General features: G+C 39.0%; 1 protein-coding gene across 3 annotated transcripts in view; it reads left to right on the top strand.

Annotated features, from left to right (window-relative positions):
- LOC122790153 (ligand of Numb protein X 2-like) overlaps positions 1 to 23,178 on the top strand; it is a 702,162-nt gene that overhangs the window by 635,394 nt on the left and 43,590 nt on the right. For all 3 annotated transcript variants that reach the window (XM_044057741.1, XM_044057740.1, XM_044057742.1), the window contains exons 8-9: positions 6,653 to 6,878; positions 10,638 to 10,796. In XM_044057741.1, the coding sequence (XP_043913676.1) occupies positions 6,653 to 6,878; positions 10,638 to 10,796 (385 nt within the window). The remainder of the gene's footprint in view (positions 1 to 6,652; positions 6,879 to 10,637; positions 10,797 to 23,178) is intronic.

Raw genomic sequence — 23,178 nt, forward strand, 5'->3', positions numbered from 1 at the left:
CCCACCCGCCATCCCTCTTTTCTTCTGGAACTCATCTTTCCTTCTCTGATTTACACAACCTATGTGATGTATTGCTTATAGATGAAGGTAAAGTTTATATTGGTGCATGTGATTTTATGTATAGATATAAATTTTGGCTACCCTTTTAGGGGGCACCTGACATCTGGGGCAAGAAAAACTAAAGAAAATGGCGTTTGCTGCTGCTTTTATACCCCTGACGACCTGACGTCAGGGAAGGGGTGACAGCAGCCAATGCAGGACCCAAGACTTTGGAATTCAGGCCGACTGAGGGCAACCTGCCAGCAGGATTACCCAAATGTGTAATGACTGCAACAGTGAATGTACTCGAACATCTGCATTTATGGTAAGTGTACACAACTGTACTTTTTTTGACTTGGCCCCTTGAAACCCCACTGTCCGATTGTAAAAATACTGAGGGTTAGTTTTATTTCTTATTCTCTCTGATCTTCTATGTTCAGGAAAGTCTTGGTCATATAGAAGATCAGATTGCTGTACAGTTTCTTTCGATGTATTTATAATCAATATTGGTGCTTTCTTTGTTGTAATTTTGGCTGTAACTGTGTTGGCCTCCTGGGGGCTTGGGGTATGCAATACCATTTACATACTGTTTTAAATCTCTATCTAATTTCTGCATTTTACCAGCTGTTAACTTGAATATCTGTTGATCAATACTATTGTATATGCGTAACATTTCATATTTAATATTCTCATACACTTACCAAGTACATCTGCAGGCACAATTCTTGCCAGGAAGGAAAAATACTCTGGCAGATGAACTAAGCAGAAACCTCATGGATCCCCACGAGTGGCAGCTGGATCCACAAGTCTTCAGCATGATAACAAGGAAATGGGGATGCCTGGACATAGATCTATTTACCTCCCCTTACAACTACCAACTAAAAAGATTCTGCACAAGGATTTTTCACAGACAAGCATGGAAAGTGGACGCCCTATCCTTCAGCTGGAAAAACCTATCAGTATATGCCTTTTCCCCTCTGCCTGTCCCCCCCAAGGTAATCCTAAAGGTCAGACAGGAAAAGCCAAAGATGATACTGATTGCCCAGACTGGCCCTGCAAGCACTGGTACCCAGTCTTAAGGAGCTTGTCTCAATGCCCAGCTTGGACCTTACCTCAAGTACCTCATCTACTGTCCCAGCAAAACAATCAGAATCCTGCACAGCCAACTCAGGACTTTAAACCTTGCAGCATGGCGGATAATGTAGTCATACAAAACGGACCTCTCAGCAAAGCTGTGATAGAGATGTCATTTTAGAAGCCAGAAGGCCTAGTCCTAGAAAATCTTATGCTGGAAAATGGAAGATAATCTGTGCTTGGAACCAGGCACAAGGAACAGATACAGCTGTGCCAAATATTCCTAAGATTTTACAATACTTAACTGAGATGCTGGATAAAGGCCATTCTTTCTCATCTATTAAAATTCATGCCTCTGCCATTTCGGCTCATTACAATGCAAAGCCACCAATCTTTTCTCATCCATTATTAAAACAGTACCTCAGAGGAGCCAAAAAATTAAGGCCTCCAAGGAGATCACCAGTGCCTGCATGGGACCTCAATTATGTTTTGGAAAAACTCAACCTGCCGCTGTTTTGAGCCAGCTGCTACTGCTGATATAAAGTTTCTATCCTGGAAAACAGTTCTGCTCCTAGCAATAACTTCTGCAAGATGAGTTTCAGAGCTACAGGCACTCATGGTTGTGGAACCTTTTATCTTTTTTTTATCCGGACAGAGTCTCCCCAAGAACAAACCCAACATTTATGCCTAAGGTGGTGTCCAGTGTGGCTCTTAACCAAACCATTCATCTGCCAACTTTTTATCCAAATCCACAGAACAAGGGGGAAAGAATTCTACATTCTTTGGACGTGCACAGACAACTTAGATTCTACTTGGACAGAACCAAAGTTTTCAGAAAGAGCAATTACTAGTGGCATATGCTGCAGGATCACAAGGAAATACTATCTCAAAGCAGACCATTTCAAAGTGGATAGGCCACTGCATTCGTTTCTGCTACTTATACCATGGAAAGCCAGTGCCTAAGGGCATTAGGCCACATTCCATCAGAGCAGCCACTTCAGCAGCCTTTCTCAGGGGGGTACCAACCAAGGACATTTTAGAGGTAGCTACTTGGAGTTCAGTGCACACCTTTACAAAGCACTATCCTCTGCCACTCTACTCTAAATCCAGGGCAGGCTTTGACACTGCAGTTCTGCAGGGTCTCATAGCCACTCCTAATGCCGTTTAGCTCCAGCCTCCCAACCATAGCTTTGGGACTCTACCCAAATGTAATGACTGCAACAGTGAAACATGAAGAACATAGTACAGTTGTGTACACCCTAAATGGAGATGTTCGAGTGTATTCACTGTTTCAGTCCAGGTTACCCACCCGCCATCCCTCTTTTCTTCTGGAACTCATCTTTCCTTCTCTGATTTACACAACCTATGTGATGTATTTGCTTATGGATGAAGGTAAAGTTTATATTGGTGCATGTGATTTTATGTATAGATATAAATTTTGGCTACCCTTTTAGGGGGCACCTGACATCTGGGGCAAGAAAAACTAAAGAAAATGGCGTTTGCTGCTGCTTTTATACCCCTGACGACCTGACGTCAGGGAAGGGGTGACAGCAGCCAATGCAGGACCCAAGACTTTGGAATTCAGGCCGACTGAGGGCAACCTGCCAGCAGGATTACCCAAATGTGTAATGACTGCAACAGTGAATGTACTCGAACATCTGCATTTATGGTAAGTGTACACAACTGTACTTTTTTTGGCTTGGCCCCTTGAAACCCCGCTGTCTGATTGTAAAAATACTGAGGGTTAGTTTTATTTCTTATTCTCTCTGATCTTCTATGTTCAGGAAAGTCTTGGTCGTATAGAAGATCAGATTGCTGTACAGTTTCTTTCGATGTATTTATAATCAATATTGGTGCTTTTTGTTGTAATTTTGGCTGTAACTGTGTTGGCCTTCTGGGGGCTTGGGGTATGCAATACCATTTACATACTGTTTTAAATCTCTATCTAATTTCTGCATTTTACCAGCTGTTAACTTGAATATCTGTTGATCAATACTATTGTATATGCGTAACATTTCATATTTAATATTCTCATACACGTTATCTTCTCTAATGTCCCTATCTAATGCATTAAGTTCATTCATGAGCATATCTATATCAACTTGTTGGTATTTTATCATAATGTTAATCAGCTCTTTTCCGCTTCTCTCAAACAATTGCATCAACTCAGTATGTAAGGGAGAGTTATAAGCCAGTCCTGTGGGGTAGCGCCCAAAGCGCAAGCCTTTCAGTATTATATTTTGCTTTGTGCACTCTTTTAAATATGCGGTTTCTAGTTGCAGTTTTCTACATTTCATTAACTTAGATGAAACGAAAATACAAGAAAAAAGATTTTATATATTGTATATCTATGTAGATGTAGGATTATATATGTCATAAAAGTCAAGCAATTGATCTTGAAAACTTCATGAGTATATATGGCTAATCTCTAATAAATGCACACAGTGTGATATAAATCATACTATTTTATTTCTTTGTAATGCTTTCAGTTTCAATACTGAAACAATTGAGCTACGCTCATTTATTCCTGGCCAGGTATCCGCTTGTATATGTATAGATGGTTTACTATTGAAAACTTGAAACTGCATATGTCAGCCAGCCTCAACTTTGAACTAAAATGTGTAAAACTGCAACAGCAAACAAGCAGCAAATTCGAAACTGAATATATCGATTCCCGTAGTTCGATGTATTCAGCATAGCCGGAGGTGACGTCAGGTCACCCAAGCTGTGCAACATAAAGTACCTTGACACTTTTTAGAGTCAATGGCACATCAGTTTTATTATTTTGCAGGGGGCCAAGCCCCCCTTGCAAATTATATATATATATATATATATATAATTAATATACATATATATATATATATATATATATATATATACACACCAATTCTGAGCTCGCACTACATTGAGGAAATGGGTTAATTCCCTGTTCCTCACTGAACCGCAATCTCCACTCAAAGTCCCAAACTCAAATGCCCAAACTATACTACCCATTCGGTGTTTTGTAGTCTGTGTTTTGGTTCGTAAATCTGCCTACTTGCAAACTACAGTTTTGAAAATCCTACGCTCCGACGACTGCTGTTCAAAAACATGATAGTAAATCTGTATACACATACATACGTATATATACACGTGCACATACACACACACGTATATGTGTATGTATATATATATGTGTGTGTGTGTGTGTGTGTGTGTGTATATATATATATATATATATATGTGTGTGTGTGTGTGTATGTATACACACACATATACAGTGCAATGGAAAAGTATTTGCCCCCTTCGTGATTTCTTATTTTTTGCATGTTTGTCACACTTAAATGTCTCATATCATCAAGCAATTATAAATTTTAGACAAAGATAACCCAAGTAAACACAAAATACAGTTTAAGTGATGATTTTATTTATTAAGAAAAAAAACTATCCAAACCTACATGGCCCTATGTGAAAAAGTAATTGTCCCCTAAATCTAATAACTGGTTGTGCCACCCTTAGCAGCAACAACTGCAATCAAGCCTTTGCGATAACTGGTAAGGAGTCTTTCACATCTCTGTTGCGGAATTTTGGCCCACTCTTCTTTTTGCAGAATTGTTTTAATTCAGCCACAGCATCTCAATTGGATTCAAATCCAGACTTTGACTAGGCCACTCCAAAACCTTCATTTTGTTTTTTTAAGCCATTCGGAGGGGGACTTTCTGGTGTATTTTGAATCATTGTCCTGCTGCAGAACCCAAGTGCGCTTGTGCTTGAGGTCACGAGCTGAAGACAGGACATTCTCCTTCAGGATTTTTTGGTAGAGAGCAGAATTCATGGTTCCATCAATCACAGCAAGTTGTTCAGGTCCAGAAGCAGCAAAGCAGCCCCAGACCATCACACTACCACCACCATGTTTGACTGTTGGCATAATGTTCTTTTTCTGACATGCTGTGTTACTTTTACGCCAGATGTAATGGGACGCACTCCTCGCAAAAACTTTTTTGTCAGCCCATAGAATATTTTCTCAAAAGACTTTGGGATCATCAAGATGGTTTTTGGCAACAGTGAGACCAGCTTTTATGTTATTTTTGGTCAGCAAAGGTTTTCGCCTTGGAACTCTGCCATGCATGCCATTTTTGCCCACTATTTCTTATGGTTGAGTCATGAACACTGACCTTAACTGAGGCAAGTGAGGCCTGCAGTTCTCTAGATGTTGTTCTGGGTTCTTTTGTTGACCTCTTGGATGAGTCATTGCTGCACTATTGGGGTAATTTTTGTAGGCTGGCCACTCCTGGGACGGTTCACCACTTTTCCATGTTTTCTCCATTTGTGGATTTATGGCTCTCACCATGGTTCACTGGAGTCCCAAAGCTTTAGAAATGGTTTTGTAACCTTTTCCAGACTGATAGATGTCAATTACTTTGTTTCTCATCTGTTCCAGAATTTCTTTAGATTGCGGCATGATTTCTTCTTTTTTGGGATCTTTTGGCCTACTTCACTTTGTCTGACAGGTTCTATTTAAGCGATCCCTTGATTCAACAGGTCTGGCAATAATCAGGCCTGGGTGTGGCTAGTGAAATTGAACTCGGCTTTCCCAAAAATGTGATTACCCACAGTTACTTCATGATTTAACAAGGGGGCAATTACTTTTTCACCATGTAGGTTTGGATATTTTTTTTCCTTAATAAATAAAATCATCACTTAAAAACTGCATTCTGTGTTTACTTGGGTTATCTTTGTCTAATATTGAAATTTGTTTGATCTGAAACATTTAAGTGCGACAAACATGCAAAGAAATAAGAAATCAGGAAGGGGGCAAGTACTTTTTCATTGCACTGTATATGTGTGTATGTGTGTGGGTGTATGTGTGTATGTATATATATATATATATATATATATATGTGTGTGTATATATATATATATATATATATATATATATGTGTGTATATATATATATATATATATATATATATATATATATATATATATATATATATATATATATATATATATATATATATATATATATATACACATACATATATATATATATATATATATATATATATATATATATATATACACACACACACACATACACACATGTATATTTTGTATTGCCCATAGCAGTGTGTTTGAATAAATGGATTGCTGTTGCATTATAGGTCTATCAACCTTCAATTTTGTTGTCCTTAAGTTTGTTTGGAGCTGGTTCGTACACCTCCCTAATTTATCAGAAGATTGGGTAGTGTCCTTTCTTCACCTTTCATAGCAGTCTATTAAGTGATTGAATATGGTCACATCTTCAAGAGATTTTGCATAATATGTTGGTCAGTAGTGTAGTAAAGTGAACTTTTATTTAGGTGTGATTGATTTTGCAGACATTCTGTTGAATCGGTTAATGCTGCTGGAATATTACACCATGCTTGACAGGCATACAGTGATAACTGGGAACCAATTGAATTTCGATTGTGGTAAATTAAGAAAAAAAATGGCTGTAAAATGCATTTCCATTTGATTTAATGTTTTAATTTGATTTTTTTTTTCTTTTCATTTGTAGGAGATATTTTGTTAAGTATGAATGGCATTGACTTGACCCTGCTGAGTTATGGGGAAGCAGTTTCTGTCCTTAAAAGTCATACAACATCCTCTACAGTTGTGCTGAAAACTCTGGAATGTCGGACACCAGAGAAAGAAACAGAGCTGGTAAGAGAACCAGCAGAATCCTTAGTTGAAAGTGAGCGTGGTTGGACACCCTTGTGGATTATGTGGTTCTCCGTACCAAGGTAAGCTGTATTACAGAGTACAAGATGCTGTTTTAGTTATTTTCATGTTTTTTGGGTTAACATATTGCAAGTGCTTCTGTCTTAGAGTAACTAGTGAACCTCATTTTTTCCTACTGTTTACTTTCCACTGTGCTGCCCTTTTCATCCAGGGGTTGCTGAGATATTCTCAGTATCTTTGTGTTAAGTATGTGAGAGTGCTTCTTTTGCAAAGATTTATGATGCCAGAAAATATCCATAGCTTTATCAACCCTACTAGATGGGTGGGGTTTAGGGGACTATGTGTTGGGCTGCACCTATGTTTTCTCTTTCTAAATAAATCTTGCATTTATTATTGACATGTGATTACCAGCAAAGTCCAGCTGGACACGTGCTGTTTTTCAGCAGAGGCCCAGAAAATAAAAAAGCTTCATGGTATCATATTTAATGTTATCAGTATTTGCAATAACAAATTTTATAATGCAGTTTCAGTGACTACTGAACATATAACAGTCAATGTAATACAATTTGTATTGATATTCACAAGCATTAGCATACAAGCATTACACTGATAATTTGCAGATAGAAGTGTGGTGTGTAAGACAGGTAGGAGTAGTTTAAGAAATACTTTTTATTTTAGGTATTAGAAGGGATAAGCAATTTTGTGTTACTGGAGAAGTAGTGATGGGATAGTAATTTGGTTGTGCTAAGTAGAAGTAGGTGTAGTAGATTAAGATGTACAATGAAGTGAGATATATATACATGTATATATATATATATATATATATATATATATATATATATATATATATATATGTATATGTGTGCACACACAACACACTTGAGTATGGCTGCATGCATACACAAATACACTTTGTGATACAAGGAACAAGGAAAGAAGACATTAGTAAAAGCTAAAACTTTTCAGCAGCATCTCCAACATGAGTAGGTTGAGTCTTTCACTGTATTTTATTACCTTTTATATTGGTCATTTTCGTAAGGCAAATCCTCCTGATTCATTGCAGGACTGATCTCTACAATCTATTGATCCTATAAAGTTCATAACATATTTGCTTCTCCCTTTGAAGTTTAGACAATTTGTACACTGGTGCAAAGTAGTAAATAGACTTTGCAAATTGAATTAATAAAGATGCTTGCACTTTGTCCAGAATTTGTGCTGCTATTCACTCAAAAGCTAGTGGCTTTCAATAGCTTGCTGTTCTAGGCTACATGTTCACACTGCTCCCTTGTGAGTGTACAGACTTGTACCAGTTCTAAGTGCAAGATTACATCTAGTTCCTTTTCTTATGGTCCATCATCCTTTGCAGTATGGTACAAATCTTTGCTACGGATTCTAAGACAGTGGCTGTAGCTGGCAAGTCTACTGATAACTAGAATTTGATGTATATTTTTACAAAATTTCTGCAGGGATAGTTGGTATTTAAGGTCTGTCATGGGTATAATTTTGCTTTCTTGTGTTAAGTGCTGTTCTTCAGTTGTTTGAGTTGAGGGAAAGTAATTAAGATCCCTTTGTAGGGCTGTAGTCTCTGCTGTAAAGGTGAGACACCCCAGAATTAATAACATTGCCAAGTTGGCGTGTAGATTAACATTTCTCTCAAGTTTTCTTGTCTAAACTCATCTGACTAAACCACATTTACAATGTTGACTCTTATTCTTTTGTATTCTTAATAAATTGGCTGAAAAGGACTGGTGACAGTAGAATGATGATTTGGAATATCATTTGATTCTTGCAGGAAATGTCTTTCCTTGAACACTTTGGAGACCCCACTTTGGACCAACTTCTCATGCTCTATTTCCTTAAGTTAAGCAGTACCATTAGCTTAATTCATTTGTGTAGAGCTTTGTAGCCTTGTCTTTTATATAGGAAACCGATTACTGTCTTTCAGGTAATGTGACTGATACCTCAGAAGTTATCCAGCAGAGCGAGAGAGAGAATTAGGCAGGTTATATATACAGTCCATAGGATCATAGGAAGTTAGTAGGCTGTTGGCCCTGAGGCCACTACAAGCCTAGCCAAGAATTTATCCATGTCTTATTTTAGGAAAGAAGGTGGTCCAACACAGGATCATCCTATGCTAGACACATGAATGACTAATCTTTGGTGAGGCTTTGTAAAATACAGCATGGTTTAAAGTGGCCTGGAGTGCACCAGTGGAACCATTGTCTGTGTAAATTGCACATTCTTCATACTGGGTTAGCCTGCAGAATAGATGCATAAATGATGAATCCTCACCAGTTGTTGCTGTTTGCGCATGGTGATCACCTGTTGTCATTTACCACTGCATTAATTAGTGTTGCCCAAAGGGGGTAGCTACCGCCTAAAAGATAAACCTCAACGTGTGGTGTTGAGTGCTACATTCGGTAGTATGAGATGCATGCATGGGTCATTAAGGATTGGGGGGGGGGGTAGATGGTCAGAGCGAGTGTATTTCAGCAGTGTCCTATCAGAAACTTCATGGATTATGCAGTGCGATATCTCCTTTGTAAAGCTTGAATATGTGGGATCCTGACCATTAGTAATGATGAGCCAATGTGTTCTTCCAGGTGGAGTCAGAGGAATTTTGACTTTCACTGACATGAGGATTATTAGGTCTACAAGAGGGTAGTGAGACCAGCTATGTTATATGGGTTTGAGACAGTGGCACTGACAAAAGGCAGGTGTTAGAGCTGGATGTGGCAGAGTTAAAGATGTTAAGATTTGCACTGGGTGTGACGAGGGTGGACAGAATCAGGAATAAGTACATTAGAGGGTCAGCCCAGGCTGGAAGGTTTGGAGACAAAGCCAGAGAGGCAAGATTACATTGGTTTGGACATGTGCTGAGGAAGGATGCTGAGTATATTGGGAAAAAGATGCTAAGGATGAAGCTACCAGGTAACAGGAAAAGAGGAAGGCCTAAGGTTTATGGATGTGGTGAGAGAGGACAATGCAGGTGGTTGATGTGACAGAGCAAAATGCAGAGGACAGGAAGAAATGGAAACAGATGATCCGCTGTGGCGACCCCTAACAGGAACAGCCGAAAGAAGATGATGACTGACGTGAGGATTATTGGAATGTAATTACAAATGCTCATGTAACTCAACATTATGCTTTTCAGACCATAATATATAATTATTTTGGGTCTAGTCAGTTGTTTCTTGGTGCAAGGATGAGTGTTTATTTTTCTTCTCTAGCAACATAAGTGAATAACATTAGAAAACTCGACTGGATGATTTATTGAAGAGAAAAGACCATTTAGATATGTCAAAGCAAACCATGTAGCTGCAGTGGTTTTCTGAACAGTTGGTAGCCATTAACTTCACATCAGCCACTGAGGGGTATGAATCTTTTTATGTGGCACTTTTAGTATATAGCAAACCTGTCCGTTAGTCACCAAAAAGTGTAGGTTGGCTTTTTTGGGAAAAGTTGCTAGTCATCTGTTTTGGATGGGCAGTTTTGTATTCCATGTGCTGTAGAATGACTGAAGCTTTCTTGCAAAATATGTTTGCAAAGGTGTGAAACTGGCATATCATTTAACTGGTTTGGTATTGTACCATGGTGATTAAGAAAAGCTGTATTTTTCAGAATTTTGTGTTCTATATTCTGTGCTTATGTGCTGAATAAGTCACTCGGCTAGATGCCATCCTTGAAACAGTTTTGTCTAGTGGCTATTCTTTGGCTAATAAATTTAAAGTAGCAGCTAATTTCCTAGTAAGCTTATGCAGAACTACATTTGACAACCTATTTTTCATTGAATGCCTTTTTATCTTGTGCACGTTTTGCAGCCACTTGCACTACTGCCATGATATTCTTCTGCGGAAAAGCAACTCAGAAAGCTGGGGATTTAGCATTGTTGGCGGTTATGAAGAAAACAAAGGGCATCAGCCATTCTTTATTAAAACAATTGTGCCCGGGACACCAGCCTTTTTTGATGGAAGATTGAAGTAAGTTCAGGTTTAACTGTTTTGTCATAGTTTTCTAAAGCTTTTCTAAAGTTTTCTAAAGTTTTTCTAAAGACATTAGCTACAAATGTATCCGACGATATAACCTGTTTTAAAATGAAAAGCACCTTTTCACCTTCACTTCCAACACATGTTGAATGCTTTATGAAAGTTTGTGAAAACAGTATTTATGATTATTTTACAAATGGCAAGAAAAAATTTCGATATTTTAATTTGAGTAGAAATGAGTATTCTTCACTCAAAATTTTATCTAATAACCAGTCCCTTGTCTTTAAACTAGTAGATAAAGGGGGAGGACTAGTCTTGTTTAATGCGGAAGAATATGATGCACTTATGTTGTCAATGCTGAGTGATAGACAGACTTATTATGTAATATCTAGAGAAACACTTGCAGATATATATAAAATAGTGAACGATAGCCTTTATGATATGCTTATGTGCAGGCAGATAGACAAGGAATTATATGATTATTTACATAATGAACACCCCAGGATTCCAATAATCAAGGGTTTACCCAAAATTCATAAGAATATTGAACCTCCCCCCATGAGACCTATAGTCTCGGGAGAATTTTGGGTTACTGAAAATATTTCCAACTTCCCAGAGAAGATGTTGAGACCACTAGTGGATGATATATCTACAATACTTAAAGATACATACCAACTCTTAGACAGTATTGAACAACTGGGAGAAACACTATCTAGAGAACAACACTTATTAATAACATTAGATGTGCGAAATCTTTTCACATCTATCCCAAATGAGTATGGTATACAGGCGATCAGAGAACTTATTCAATCTAGAGGAGGATTTAGTAGGGACAAACAGATACTCATTTGCCAATTACTAGAATTAGTACTGTCTTACAATGTTTTTTTGTATGGCGAAACAGTTTACCATCAGAAATGGGGTGTAGCAATGGGCACCCCATGCGCCAATACATATGCAAACCTAGTGGTTTTTCAATGGGAACAAGAATTCCTGTTTAATCATACATCATTTGAGAAAGTTGTACTATATAAAAGATTTGTAGACGATGTTATTATTGTTTGGAGAGGCACTAAAGAGGAATTCATAACTTTTCTACACTATCTTGAAAGTACAACGGACTTTCTACAATTCACAATGGAAACCTCACATGATACATTAAGCTTCTTAAATGTAAATCTAAGTATTGAAGCAGGTACTTTAGTCTCCAGCCTCCATAGAAAATCATGCTTTAAGAACATGTTGTTAAGTTTTGACAGCATGCATCCAAGACATGTTTTCCATGGAATCATCAAAAGTCAATTTATCAGAATAGATAGATTATGTAAGGACTATAATGTGAAAATGAAAGAAATGGAGTTAATGGAGACACTCTTTTATGAAAGAGGCTATAACAAAAAGTTAGTTAAACAGATAAGAGAAGAAGTGTATAAATCTACTACACATGAGGATATCAATTTAGTTGAAAAAGATAATTCCAATAGATATAGCTATAAAAGTTATAAAGCAAGTAATATAGAGACAACTAAAAATTAAACTGCTATACTCAGATACGTTATGACTTATACAAATGACAGCAAAGCACTTTGCGAAATCATTCGAAATAACTGGAAAATTCTAATTATAGATGATAAAACCACCAAAGTTGTAGGTAGTTCCCCTAGGTTTGCATATAGGAACAACAAAAATCTGAAAAGGCTATTATGTTCCAATCCTAAAATGAATGACACTTTGGATTTGAGAGGAAACCCAAGGCTAGGCACATTTCCTTGTAAGAGATGTAACGTGTACTCATATTACAACTGAACAGAATTTCATACATCCAGTGTTGAAATATACGTTCGCTCTTAATTTTGAGGCAACATGTGCAACTGAAAGCCTTATATACTTAGCCACCTGTGACTCCTGTCCAGTATTTTATGTAGGATTAACGAAAAGAAAACTTAAGAACAGAATATATAATCATATATATGATATAAAGTGTAAAAATCCTTTGAATGCTTTAGCCAAACACATTACAGATTATAGAGACCATCAGTTTAAATTTAGGGTGCTTGAGATAGTAAATATTAATGCTCGAGGGGGAGACCATGTAAATTTTCTAGAAAATATTGAACTAGGATGGATATTTAAGCTTAGAGCCCATATACATCCGGGTATCAATCAATATGTATCTATTAAATCTATACTTAAAGCAAGGAGATAGGAGATATCACTATTTTCTGACTATAATATTAATAAAAACTATATTTAATAGATACAGTATAAATGATTATGTATATATGAAGTCGAAATTCATTTTTGATACAATTTTAAAAGTGAAAATGTGTGTTTGAGTTATATATATTTATAATACTCATAAAAAAATTTCTATCAGAATCTATACATATGGTCATGCTTAAATATAGATGTGTTTTACATAAATTTGTTTAAAATGTTTATAATACATATACATATATACCTTTTAATTATAGTTAGAGATATTCTTTATAGGATGTCTTACTATAACTGTGATATATATTTAGAGAAATTTTATATGTATATAGAGATGTAATTTTTCATGGATATATAAGTTCTGAATATATAAGTTATAAGATGAAATGTGTATTTAAATATCACCATTTAGAAATTTAATTTTTATTTCTGCATATTTTGTTCATAGCGCTATATATTGCATCATATTTTATAACAAAATTATTTTAATAAGACATGCTATTTAATATATTTTATATAAAGTATTATGTATTTTTATTTTAAATGAGCACTTGCTTAACTTCAGCAAAGGATTTATTCAGGCAACTAGCACTTTAATTCTAGATTGTTTAATTTGATGAATGAATTAATCAATTAGATCATTTGAATTTGATGAATTAATTAGATCAAATTGGAAAGAGTATTTAAATGCTAGTCTTAGACACAAGAAGTTAGATCTGAAGAAGCGTATATAGTATACGTGAAAGCGCTCATCTGTTTTGTCTTTTGGAATAAAAGCTTACTACTTTTGGAATACACGTGGACATTCATTCTTTTGGATTATTTCATGCAACGCCTTTTGTAAAAGTTCAGACTGTCTCAGTGGTGAATCCACCTGTATGCTTTTTTATTTCTTGGTTCTTGTGACCGGTGGATTCGTTGTGAGTAGCAGGTAATTTCTTCTTAAAGTTTTCTAAAGCTGTTAAGAGTTTATACTTTGATTTTTTTTTAATCAATATCACAGGTTATCTTTTCTTTTTAATTGTTCCATCTCTTTTATAATCATTAATTTTAGGATGATGTGCATTTCTTCTGCCAGGATCTTAGAGTGCAGAGTCCTAATACATAGGTTCAGTGGAGGTTACTGAGCTAATGGCCCTGGGGTCTTTACAAGCGTAGCCATGTAAAAACCCGAATACCCTTATTAACCAAGTTTTAGATGGTCGCTGTTAGCAGAGCAATACTGTGATCAGTACCGACTGCCCCCTGTGCATGAGGGACATAGGTTCCACCCCTGGGATATAAAAGAAAAGTCTAAGTCCTAAAAACTATTAGTCATAAAAAAATCAAATCAAAGAACTGACATTAAGGGGAGCAGTGTAAAAGAAAGCAACCAGAGAGGAATGCTAGGTCACCCCAAAATAGATGCACCTGTGCATAGTAAGTTAACCATTACCCATTAAAAAGTGCATTCTTTACCATTTTGAGAACAAAGAGTTCTTCAGAAGGCATGCATAAAAAGGGCAAATGGTCCTAACAAGTGTGCAACAGTCCATGTACTGAGGTCAGTCTTCACAAGTATTCAGTCCAAGTTAAAGGATTCCCAGAGCAGGTAAAACGGATGCGAGAGAGACATTGACATTGGAAGACTCATGATGCACTAGACTACAGATTTTGATTTCTAATGTCATTTTTCCAGCCTACAACAAATACATAAGGAGCAAGATAGGAAAAAGGAGGAAGGAGAATCACTACATGAGAAGAGGATGAAGTCAGCTGAAGAGATGGGGAGCCAGAAGAACACTACTAGTATGGAGGCAGCATTGAAAGAGCTGTCACATGCTGAAAAGATGTTTGCTACTGGTTCCACAGCAAAGGAGGAAAAGGAATCTGGGAAATGATTGTAAGATTCCTTACTGAGACAGATGAAGGAAAAATAGAAATGACCTTGTTTGACTGTGCCAGAAGTAAAATTCAGCAAGTTTATGCAGGAGATGTCCGGTTCATAGTTGGGTACTAGGCTATCTGTCCAAAGGCATTTATAAGCCTAGCCGGAATGTGTTGGCTTTCACCGCCCCCTTAGATTAGTTCCCTGTGCCTCTGTCCAGCAGAGCCACTGAAGTGATCCCTGGGGTAAACTTTCTGTTTCCCATCCACTCATCAAGGTTTCTCTTGAAGAGGGTTAGCGAGGAGCTCTGCCTAATGTAGATTGGAATCTTGTTCCAGAGCATGGAAAGTCTCTGAGACCGAACTCTATCCCTCCAGCTTGTCCTATTTATTGTTGTATTGAGGTTTAGATCCCTAGAGCGTGTGGCTCGAGGGGATATGGTTTTCTTCAGGTGGAGCATGTCCATCAATTCTGGGTTGGACATGGCCTTGTATGTCAGGAAGAGATCACCTCTGAGTAGGTGGTATGCAACCGAGTACAGCTGGAGTTTCTTCAGTCAAGCTGCATTGGGCATCTGTTTGAGGCCAGTGATCCTCTTGATGGCATACTTCTGTGGTCTTTCCAGCTGTTGCAGGTGTCTTGTAAGGTACATCCCAAAAGGGGCATTGTACTCTATGATGGGTCTGATGAGTGATGCGTAGAGGGGCACAATGACTTCTTTTGTTCTGGATGCAAACCCTTTTGTGATTAGGTGAGCCACATAAAAGGATTTTCTAACCACTTTGGCAATGTGATTATCAAAGGAGAGATTAATATCTACTTGGGTCCCCAGATCCCTTATTTCATCTTCCGTATTTAGGGGGCTACCAGCTATGTGGTAATTTGTGGGGACTTTGTTTTTTCCAAAGGGGATGACTATGCACTTTTTGGCATTTAGCTTGAGGCCATGGTTTTGACACCAGGTATCTGTCTTGGTGAGACCCTTTTGGGTGTCTGTGTCAGCCAGAGAGTCAATTGTAGCCCCTAGTTTGCAGTCATCTGCGAACTTGGTCAGCCATAGTCCTCCTGTGCTTGCATGTACCTCTGAGAAGTATATACCGAACAGGAGGGGTCATAGGGTAATAGCCTAATTCTTATTGCCATGCTTAGGATAAGCTGGTGTCGGTGCTGCAGCTATTATGGGATGGATAAATCATCTACTTTGGTGCCCATGAATCTGGTATGAAAAGAACGTTTCTGAATTTAGAGATGGTGGTATTCTGGAGTAGTGACATCCATGCAGTTTATTTAGCTGTTGATGTTACTTCTCTGCCCAGTCAAGGTACACATAAAAAGTAAGAAATGTCATTGGTTAATAGCCATGTTGCGCACTATTTTAGTTAATTTGATAAGGTAAGACTTTGCATGTATTTCATTGCTTATCTTCTTCTGCCCACCCTCCCACAATCCTCATTACGATTTATTTGTGCTTGTCCCATACATTATCCAAATCATTTACAGATGTCATCCCTAGTACTGTACTTTTACTCAGATTGTTGTCCATTTATTTTACTCGTTTGGAAGTACGTGCAGTAGTAAGCTGCAAGATTAATCGTGAGAGCAAGACTGTTCCTACATACCCCATAGTAGACTTATTTGGGTTTCTTCCATATTGAGGCTGCCTAGGTCCCAGACCAAAGGTCTTTTCTCAGCACATGTATTTATAGTAAAATTTAATTCAGAGGTTACAGTTTTACATTGATCTAGTTGACTGGAATAATGAAGCATTTCACTGATATTACTTGGGAACATTTATTTTCCACTGATAATTTCATACCGAGAGCAGTCACTCTCTCATTCCAATACTGATGCCTCCCCTACACATGGTGAAGGGAAAAGCAATCTTCTTGTAGTGGAGCAGAAGATACATACCACAGCATCCTGGTAATTATTCAGAATGTTAAGCCCACTAATCAGGAACTAGTAGTCCCGTCCATTGTCGTCTTTTTTTAAGGCATATAGCAATGTTATTGAGGCAGCAGCATCCACATATCACTCTAATATTGTCCTGCATAAGCCTCATTGCTACTCTTTAAAGACAAATGATAGTGTGTGGATTGAAACATGCACTTTTGAGTGTCTGAGTAGTTGTATCAGTATACTAATGATCTAAACATTAATTTGGTTTATTTACTTTGGAGAGCCCTGAGTGTGCTTGGCCATATGTGGCCCTTTTAAGATGTAACCCAAGCCCTACATTGCATGATCTACTATGCTTTTGCTGTAGAGCAGATTGGTAGATACCAGAAGTTTAGCAAACTGTTGTGGCAGTGGAACAGATTCTGGCTGCCTTCTCTGATTTGTGCTCCATGTGTATAGAATCCTAAAGAAGGTAGCGAATGCAGAAGTTCAGAATTTGACTAGAGTCCGGGATTTCTGCATGGACTGAAAATTGGTTCTGCATCATTTATTCTTGTATGCAAACCTTCTAAGTAAACTTTCTGCTGACATACAGATATCCCCAGACAGCGGACTTTGAGGATGGTCTTCATAGACAGGGTTGCAGTACGAATTGGTCTTCCTGCCATGCAGAAGCCTTTGACCATCCCGATTTCCAGAGTCTTTGCATCATCCTTAGGTGATGGATGTCTGAGGACTGACATCTGGATGTTGGAGTATAAGAAGGTTATCCATCCATGCAATCTTCATTTCTTTCTAGTTGTGCAGTCCGGTGTGCATTCCTACATATACAGTACACTCTCAGTCAGTCTGCTTATTTTTTTACAGAATTAATTCCTCCTCCAGTCAGATAAGTACCCTATTGGGGATTTTCCTCTTATAATTTAATATTTGAAAAGGTTAACAATTGTTTGAAGTGTGGGAAGCAAATCCTGCATAAACGATTTTCTTTCATGTCTGTTCTGTTTATGGCTTTAGCATGAGAGGTTCATAGATGCTTAATAGGCTACCAACCACAAAAGCTTTTATAAGCATAGCCATGCATCCCAAGTCTCTGACAAGTTCTGGTACCTTTGATAAGTGTAAGCAGGATTGTAGGAGATGAACAGGTTTTCAGGTTGCTCATGTCCATTAAGAGACATAGGTGCTGAACCAGGGATGAAATTCCTGTTTCCCATCCAGTTGTACAAGTTGCACTTTAGGTTAGGGTGGAACTCTGCTTCATATTGATGGGGAAGCCTGTTCCAGGGAAAGGGCTAGTCTCTGGAATATATACATGGCTCTCCAGCATGTCCTGTTTATATCACAGCAAAATTTAAGTCTGTAGACCAAGTAATTCTGGTGCTGTTTGTTTTGTTGATATGCAGGAGGTCCATTAGCATGGGGTCTTACAGTGTCTTGTATGCCAGGCATAGATCTCCCCTCAGCAGCCTGTAGGAGACAGAATACAGGGTTTAGGGACTTAAGGTGATCTGCTTAGGGCATGTTACTTAAGCTCTGTATTCTTTTAGCGGGGAACCTCTGTTGACATTCCAGTTCTTGGATATGCCTGGTTAGGTACATACCAAAGGGGGGCATTGTACTCGGTGATAGGTCTGATGAATGCTGAATACAATGGAACAATTACTTCCTTGGACCTAGATGCCATACCTTTGTTTATAAGTTGCACTACATAGAATGATTTCCTCAGTACCTTAGACATATGTTTGTCAAAGTCTGGTTTACTGTCTGCGTGTCCCCAAATTTCCATCTGCTAGGTCAGCTGTTAGGGTGTGTTAATATGATAGTTACTGGGGTGGATATCTTCCAGAACGATGGCATTATACATTTCTTGGAATCTCTGCTTGTCCTGGAATATTCTAAGTTTTGAACAAAGACCATTAAACACAGGGCTGAAGTCCTAGCTGTTCATCTGGAGTCCTGTTTTGGTTCCGTTTGTGTATTTGCAATTCCCATCTTCCACCAGCATTATTTGAAAAAATGAGAAGACAAAAAAATACAAAGAAAAAGGCACTAAAGATACAGCTGACATCTTGGCCCACACTACCATGTATACCAACAACTCAGGTGAGGTACCTTTACAGCCCTGTGGTCTGGCAACTTCTAGACCCAAACCCTTTGGTGTTATCCATCCGGAGGTGTCTTGTTCCAGGCCTACCGCTCACTTCTTTCACAACACTGTCAGCCACGTCTAAGGTTACCCTACAGGTTCCATTTTCCAACATTCTTGTCCAGTACTGAGGGAAACGCCTGATCTTCTTCAACTTTGGAAACCGTGACCGACATCGTCCTCCGGTTACTTTGATAAATAGATGCCTAAGCTGAAAATAAGTGCCTTCCTCTTTTTTGTCTACTTGGTCCTCTGTCACTTCACCTCAAACTGAAGCCCAAGACCTCTTGAAAATCACCCAGGACTTCATGACCTCCATGAAATCTAGGGGGAACACATCCACACTCACTCCTCTATCCCGTGGTCTCCCCATCAAACAGGCCTAGGGAGGTGGCATTTCAAAAAGATTCATAAACAAAGTGGAATTATCCTACTCTGAGCACCTTAAAAACCCAGCCATATCCCAACTCAGATTCAGATGGTACTCTCATCTGCCTCTCCCCCAGAGGACTTCTCTTTTGGGGATACCCTTCATAAAATGAAGGAGGCTTTCAACTGGGGTGGCAAACAATTCTTACAAACGCAGGGTGACTGTAGGGGAATTAGAGTTTACCTTCACATAGACCACTCACTATCCCCCCATGTATATAGTGCTTGACATTTTTGAAGAAATCTTTTGTCATCCAGATTCCCTGCCACCTGCTCCCAGATAGCCTGACCAGTTTTACAGAGTGCTTGACTCACGGAAGCACCTTTACAAAAACCCTGAAGTAGATGCCTCAGTAGTTTCTACTAAATCCATTGAAGGGATGCCCAGAGGGTGCAACTAGACATCCCCTGCCTAATGACAGGAAAAGCAGACTTTGAGACATGTTTGGCAAGAAGGGCATATACCAGTTACCTTTTCATGGAGCACTTAATTGCCAATTCTTTATGCTGAAGTATATAGTTCCTGAAGGGATTCTGAGTGTTACTAAGGTGGCGACTGTTACTGATAAAGCCTTGCTTAAGGAAATTCATGACAAAGCTAGAGCACCCTTACAGGTCTCCAGGTACTCCTTACAATGTGTATAGAATGCACTAGATGCATTAAGCAGAGCAACTGCTACTGGCTCAGTTATTCCCAGATATGCTTGGTTCAGGACTCAGCCAGTGTTAGCCAGGTCAAGGTAGAACTAATGGATGCTCTGTAGACAGGAATATGTCCTTCCCTTCACTGTTGCAGTATTCTTAACATGTGGGATCCCCTGCCAAGGTTGACCTGACATCCGGCCAATATAACAAAGCCTTTAGGTTCTTAATGATCCACTGTACATCACACACATGCTCCCCGCACAAGACATGGAGCATAAAGGTGATATCCAGACATATCATCCTCAGAACTGAGAGTCCTAGGAAGAACACCAGCCCTAAGATATCAGAGGGTAACATAAATATCCAGAGGGACAAAAGACCAGGGTAGGAGGGAGGGAGGGAACAAATACTGCAAATTGAAGAGAAGGACATCTACTGTTTGTGTAAGATTTTACACAACTGTGTTATGTCCTTCCAGTTCACTGTTACAATATTCTTAACATGCGGGCCTCTTAAAGATGCTTACTTGGAAGGCCACCTTATTAATTGTCATCAGTTCAGTAAGGAGGGTCTCTAAGCTACGAGCTCTTATATGCAAAGAGCCTTTCACATTCTTCCACAGGGATAAGGTTACCCTTAGAACCAATCCATCTGTTATGCCTAAGGTGTTATCAGAACTTTCTCTAAACTAGACTATACACCTGACAGTTTTCTTTCCAAACACAGAACAAAGTAGAGCAAATCTTTCATTCCCTGGATGTACAAAGACAAATCCGGTACTATTTAGACTATTGTTGGCTTTCACAGAAGCAGAAGAGGGCAAACCTGTCTCCAGACCATATCCACATGGTTACCCAGTTGTATTAGATTGTTACACTTATGGAAAACCACTTCCTACACTGCCATTTAGGCATTGCATCTAGAGCTATAGTAGGGATTGCTGTGGCCATTCTGCAAAACCTTATTTCTTAAGGGTCAATAGCTTCTCCTACCTCCCTTCCACTAGCTTTGGGAGTCCTTCCCAGAATCAGTACTGCAACACTGAATACAAACAGTTCTGTCACACTTACCATAATTGTAGATTTTCGAGTAGATCAGTGTTGCTGTATAAGCTCCCACCCTTTAAACTCTCTGTCCGCTGCCCTTTTTGAAAGACCTGAAGGTGCTGCCAGTGGGTATCTATTCATCCATCTACAACCCCTTTTCCCATTTTGCAGTGTCACTTCAACAGTGACAATCATCTAGAGCCAACGTTCACACCACCAAGTTGCTAGCCCCAGAGTGATTGTTCTTTCATACCAGTCATTTATACTCAAATTTACACCTATGGCTAGAGTGTCCAGTCCACCTATTGCATGTTTTCAGTGTGTGTGAGGAAACCAGAGCACCTGGAGAAAACCCACACAAACACTGGGAGAACATGCAGACTCCACACAGAAGGCACCCCAGCTGAGAATTGAACCCGATAACCTCTTGCTGTGAGGCAACAATGCTATCCACTGTGCCGCTGGTGCCAATGGACCTTCTTATACCCCGAAGTCTGGCTGTTGGTCCTTGGATCTCCATCAGCTTGGGATGATGTAAAGATTGTGGAAATCGGGCTGGTCACAGGCTTCTGCATGGCAGGAAAACCAAGAAATCAGTACCTCAACATTGATCTACTCAAACGTCTACAGTTGTGGTAAGTGTGATACAAATGTACTTTTTCCTTACTTTCCCATGACATTCTGTCACTTCATGGTTCTACAACTCTCCATTTAAAGTGCTTTATCAGATCTGTGGAATAAATGGTCTCATTAAGTCTCTGCCTATATCTCTCTCCATTCTGTTCAAGATGACCCCTTTCTGTCTTTTCTGACACGACTTTGTGTACTTGTGGTTTACTCCTTATAGTGAAATGGGCTCCAGCTCATCTGGTCTCTAGTCATGTCCTATAATTTTCATCCCGTGCACCCTTCTATGGCCTTTGCCATTTCATTAGACTGGGGTCCTGTGTAGCAAAATCATTACCTGTTTCCTTCTAGAGTCTGTTTCCTTAACATTATGCCCAGAATTCTGTTTACTGGTGCCAGTGCGCTCTCACTTTGCCCCTTTTGCTGTTGTCCAGGTCTCATCGACATTTCAGATAATTTTTCTGCTCACTGTCCTGCTCCATATCCAGCAGTTCTAGTCTCCCTTCAGTGTGCGTCACATGAAAGTTGTTGTGGTCCAAATGCTGTACGTTGCGTTAGCACTGAACTTCAGCTGCCACTGTTCTTCAACCTTAGCCTTCAAAATCATTGTGTGCTACAGCAATTTGATGATGATACAAAGTAAGGTGATTTGGTTCTCTGTTCTCTGAAGTGTGTGTGAGGTAATCTCTGTTGGCATAGAGGGAAAAAAATTCTGACTTTGACACAGCTGACCCAAGTTTGATTAGTGGTTCTGGAATCTTCTGCAACAGCAGAGTGAGAAAGGATGGAAGGGACTTTATCTGCAAACCTCTCTCAAAAAGGTTAGGGCTACATGTCCAGGGGAGTTCTCTTACTACAGATTTTCCAGGTAGAAACCGGGAAGAAACCTGAGTGCCTACTGGGGACAGATGTTTACAGGTCTATGCTGCTCAGTTTTTATAAGCAGCAGTCCTGTACTGTACTCACTGCATGTCCTGCACATGAATGCACCTACTGGGCATGCTCAGGGTGTTGAGGACAGGTCATCCCAGCTGCCCTGAGCAGCAGTGATTTCAATCAGACCCAGTCTGAGTTTAAGTGGCAGGGCATAAAATACTGGCCAGCTTACTAAAAGTATGACTTGGAGTGGGAGGGAGTATGGACTCGCGTGCCATGCTACTATGCCAGTTTATCCCAGCCAGTAACAAGGAACCTGCTGAAAGGATAGTGATATTTGCAAAACAAGCATTTGAAGGAAGAGTAACATTTTAAGGACTTAACACCCATGATTCTTCATTAGTCACTTTCCCTGCCACTGTTCCTGTTCCCATAATCTGCTGTATTATTCTGTTCAGTTAGCTGTAATCCAGTTCCTCAGTCTCTTACCCTCAGTCCCCCTCTGCTGCTTTCATCATCCCTTTATGCCAGGGGAGCTTCAAAGCTGATTTAGGTCTCTGTTTGCCAGTCCTAAGGTCTTCTCCTTTGTTCAGTGCAGCAGCTAGCCATTATATTTCTTTATCT

Source organism: Protopterus annectens, chromosome 15.part0 (assembly GCF_019279795.1).
Source record: "Protopterus annectens isolate FY-2018-M chromosome 15.part0, PAN1.0, whole genome shotgun sequence".
Lineage (NCBI taxonomy): Eukaryota > Metazoa > Chordata > Ceratodontiformes > Protopteridae > Protopterus > Protopterus annectens.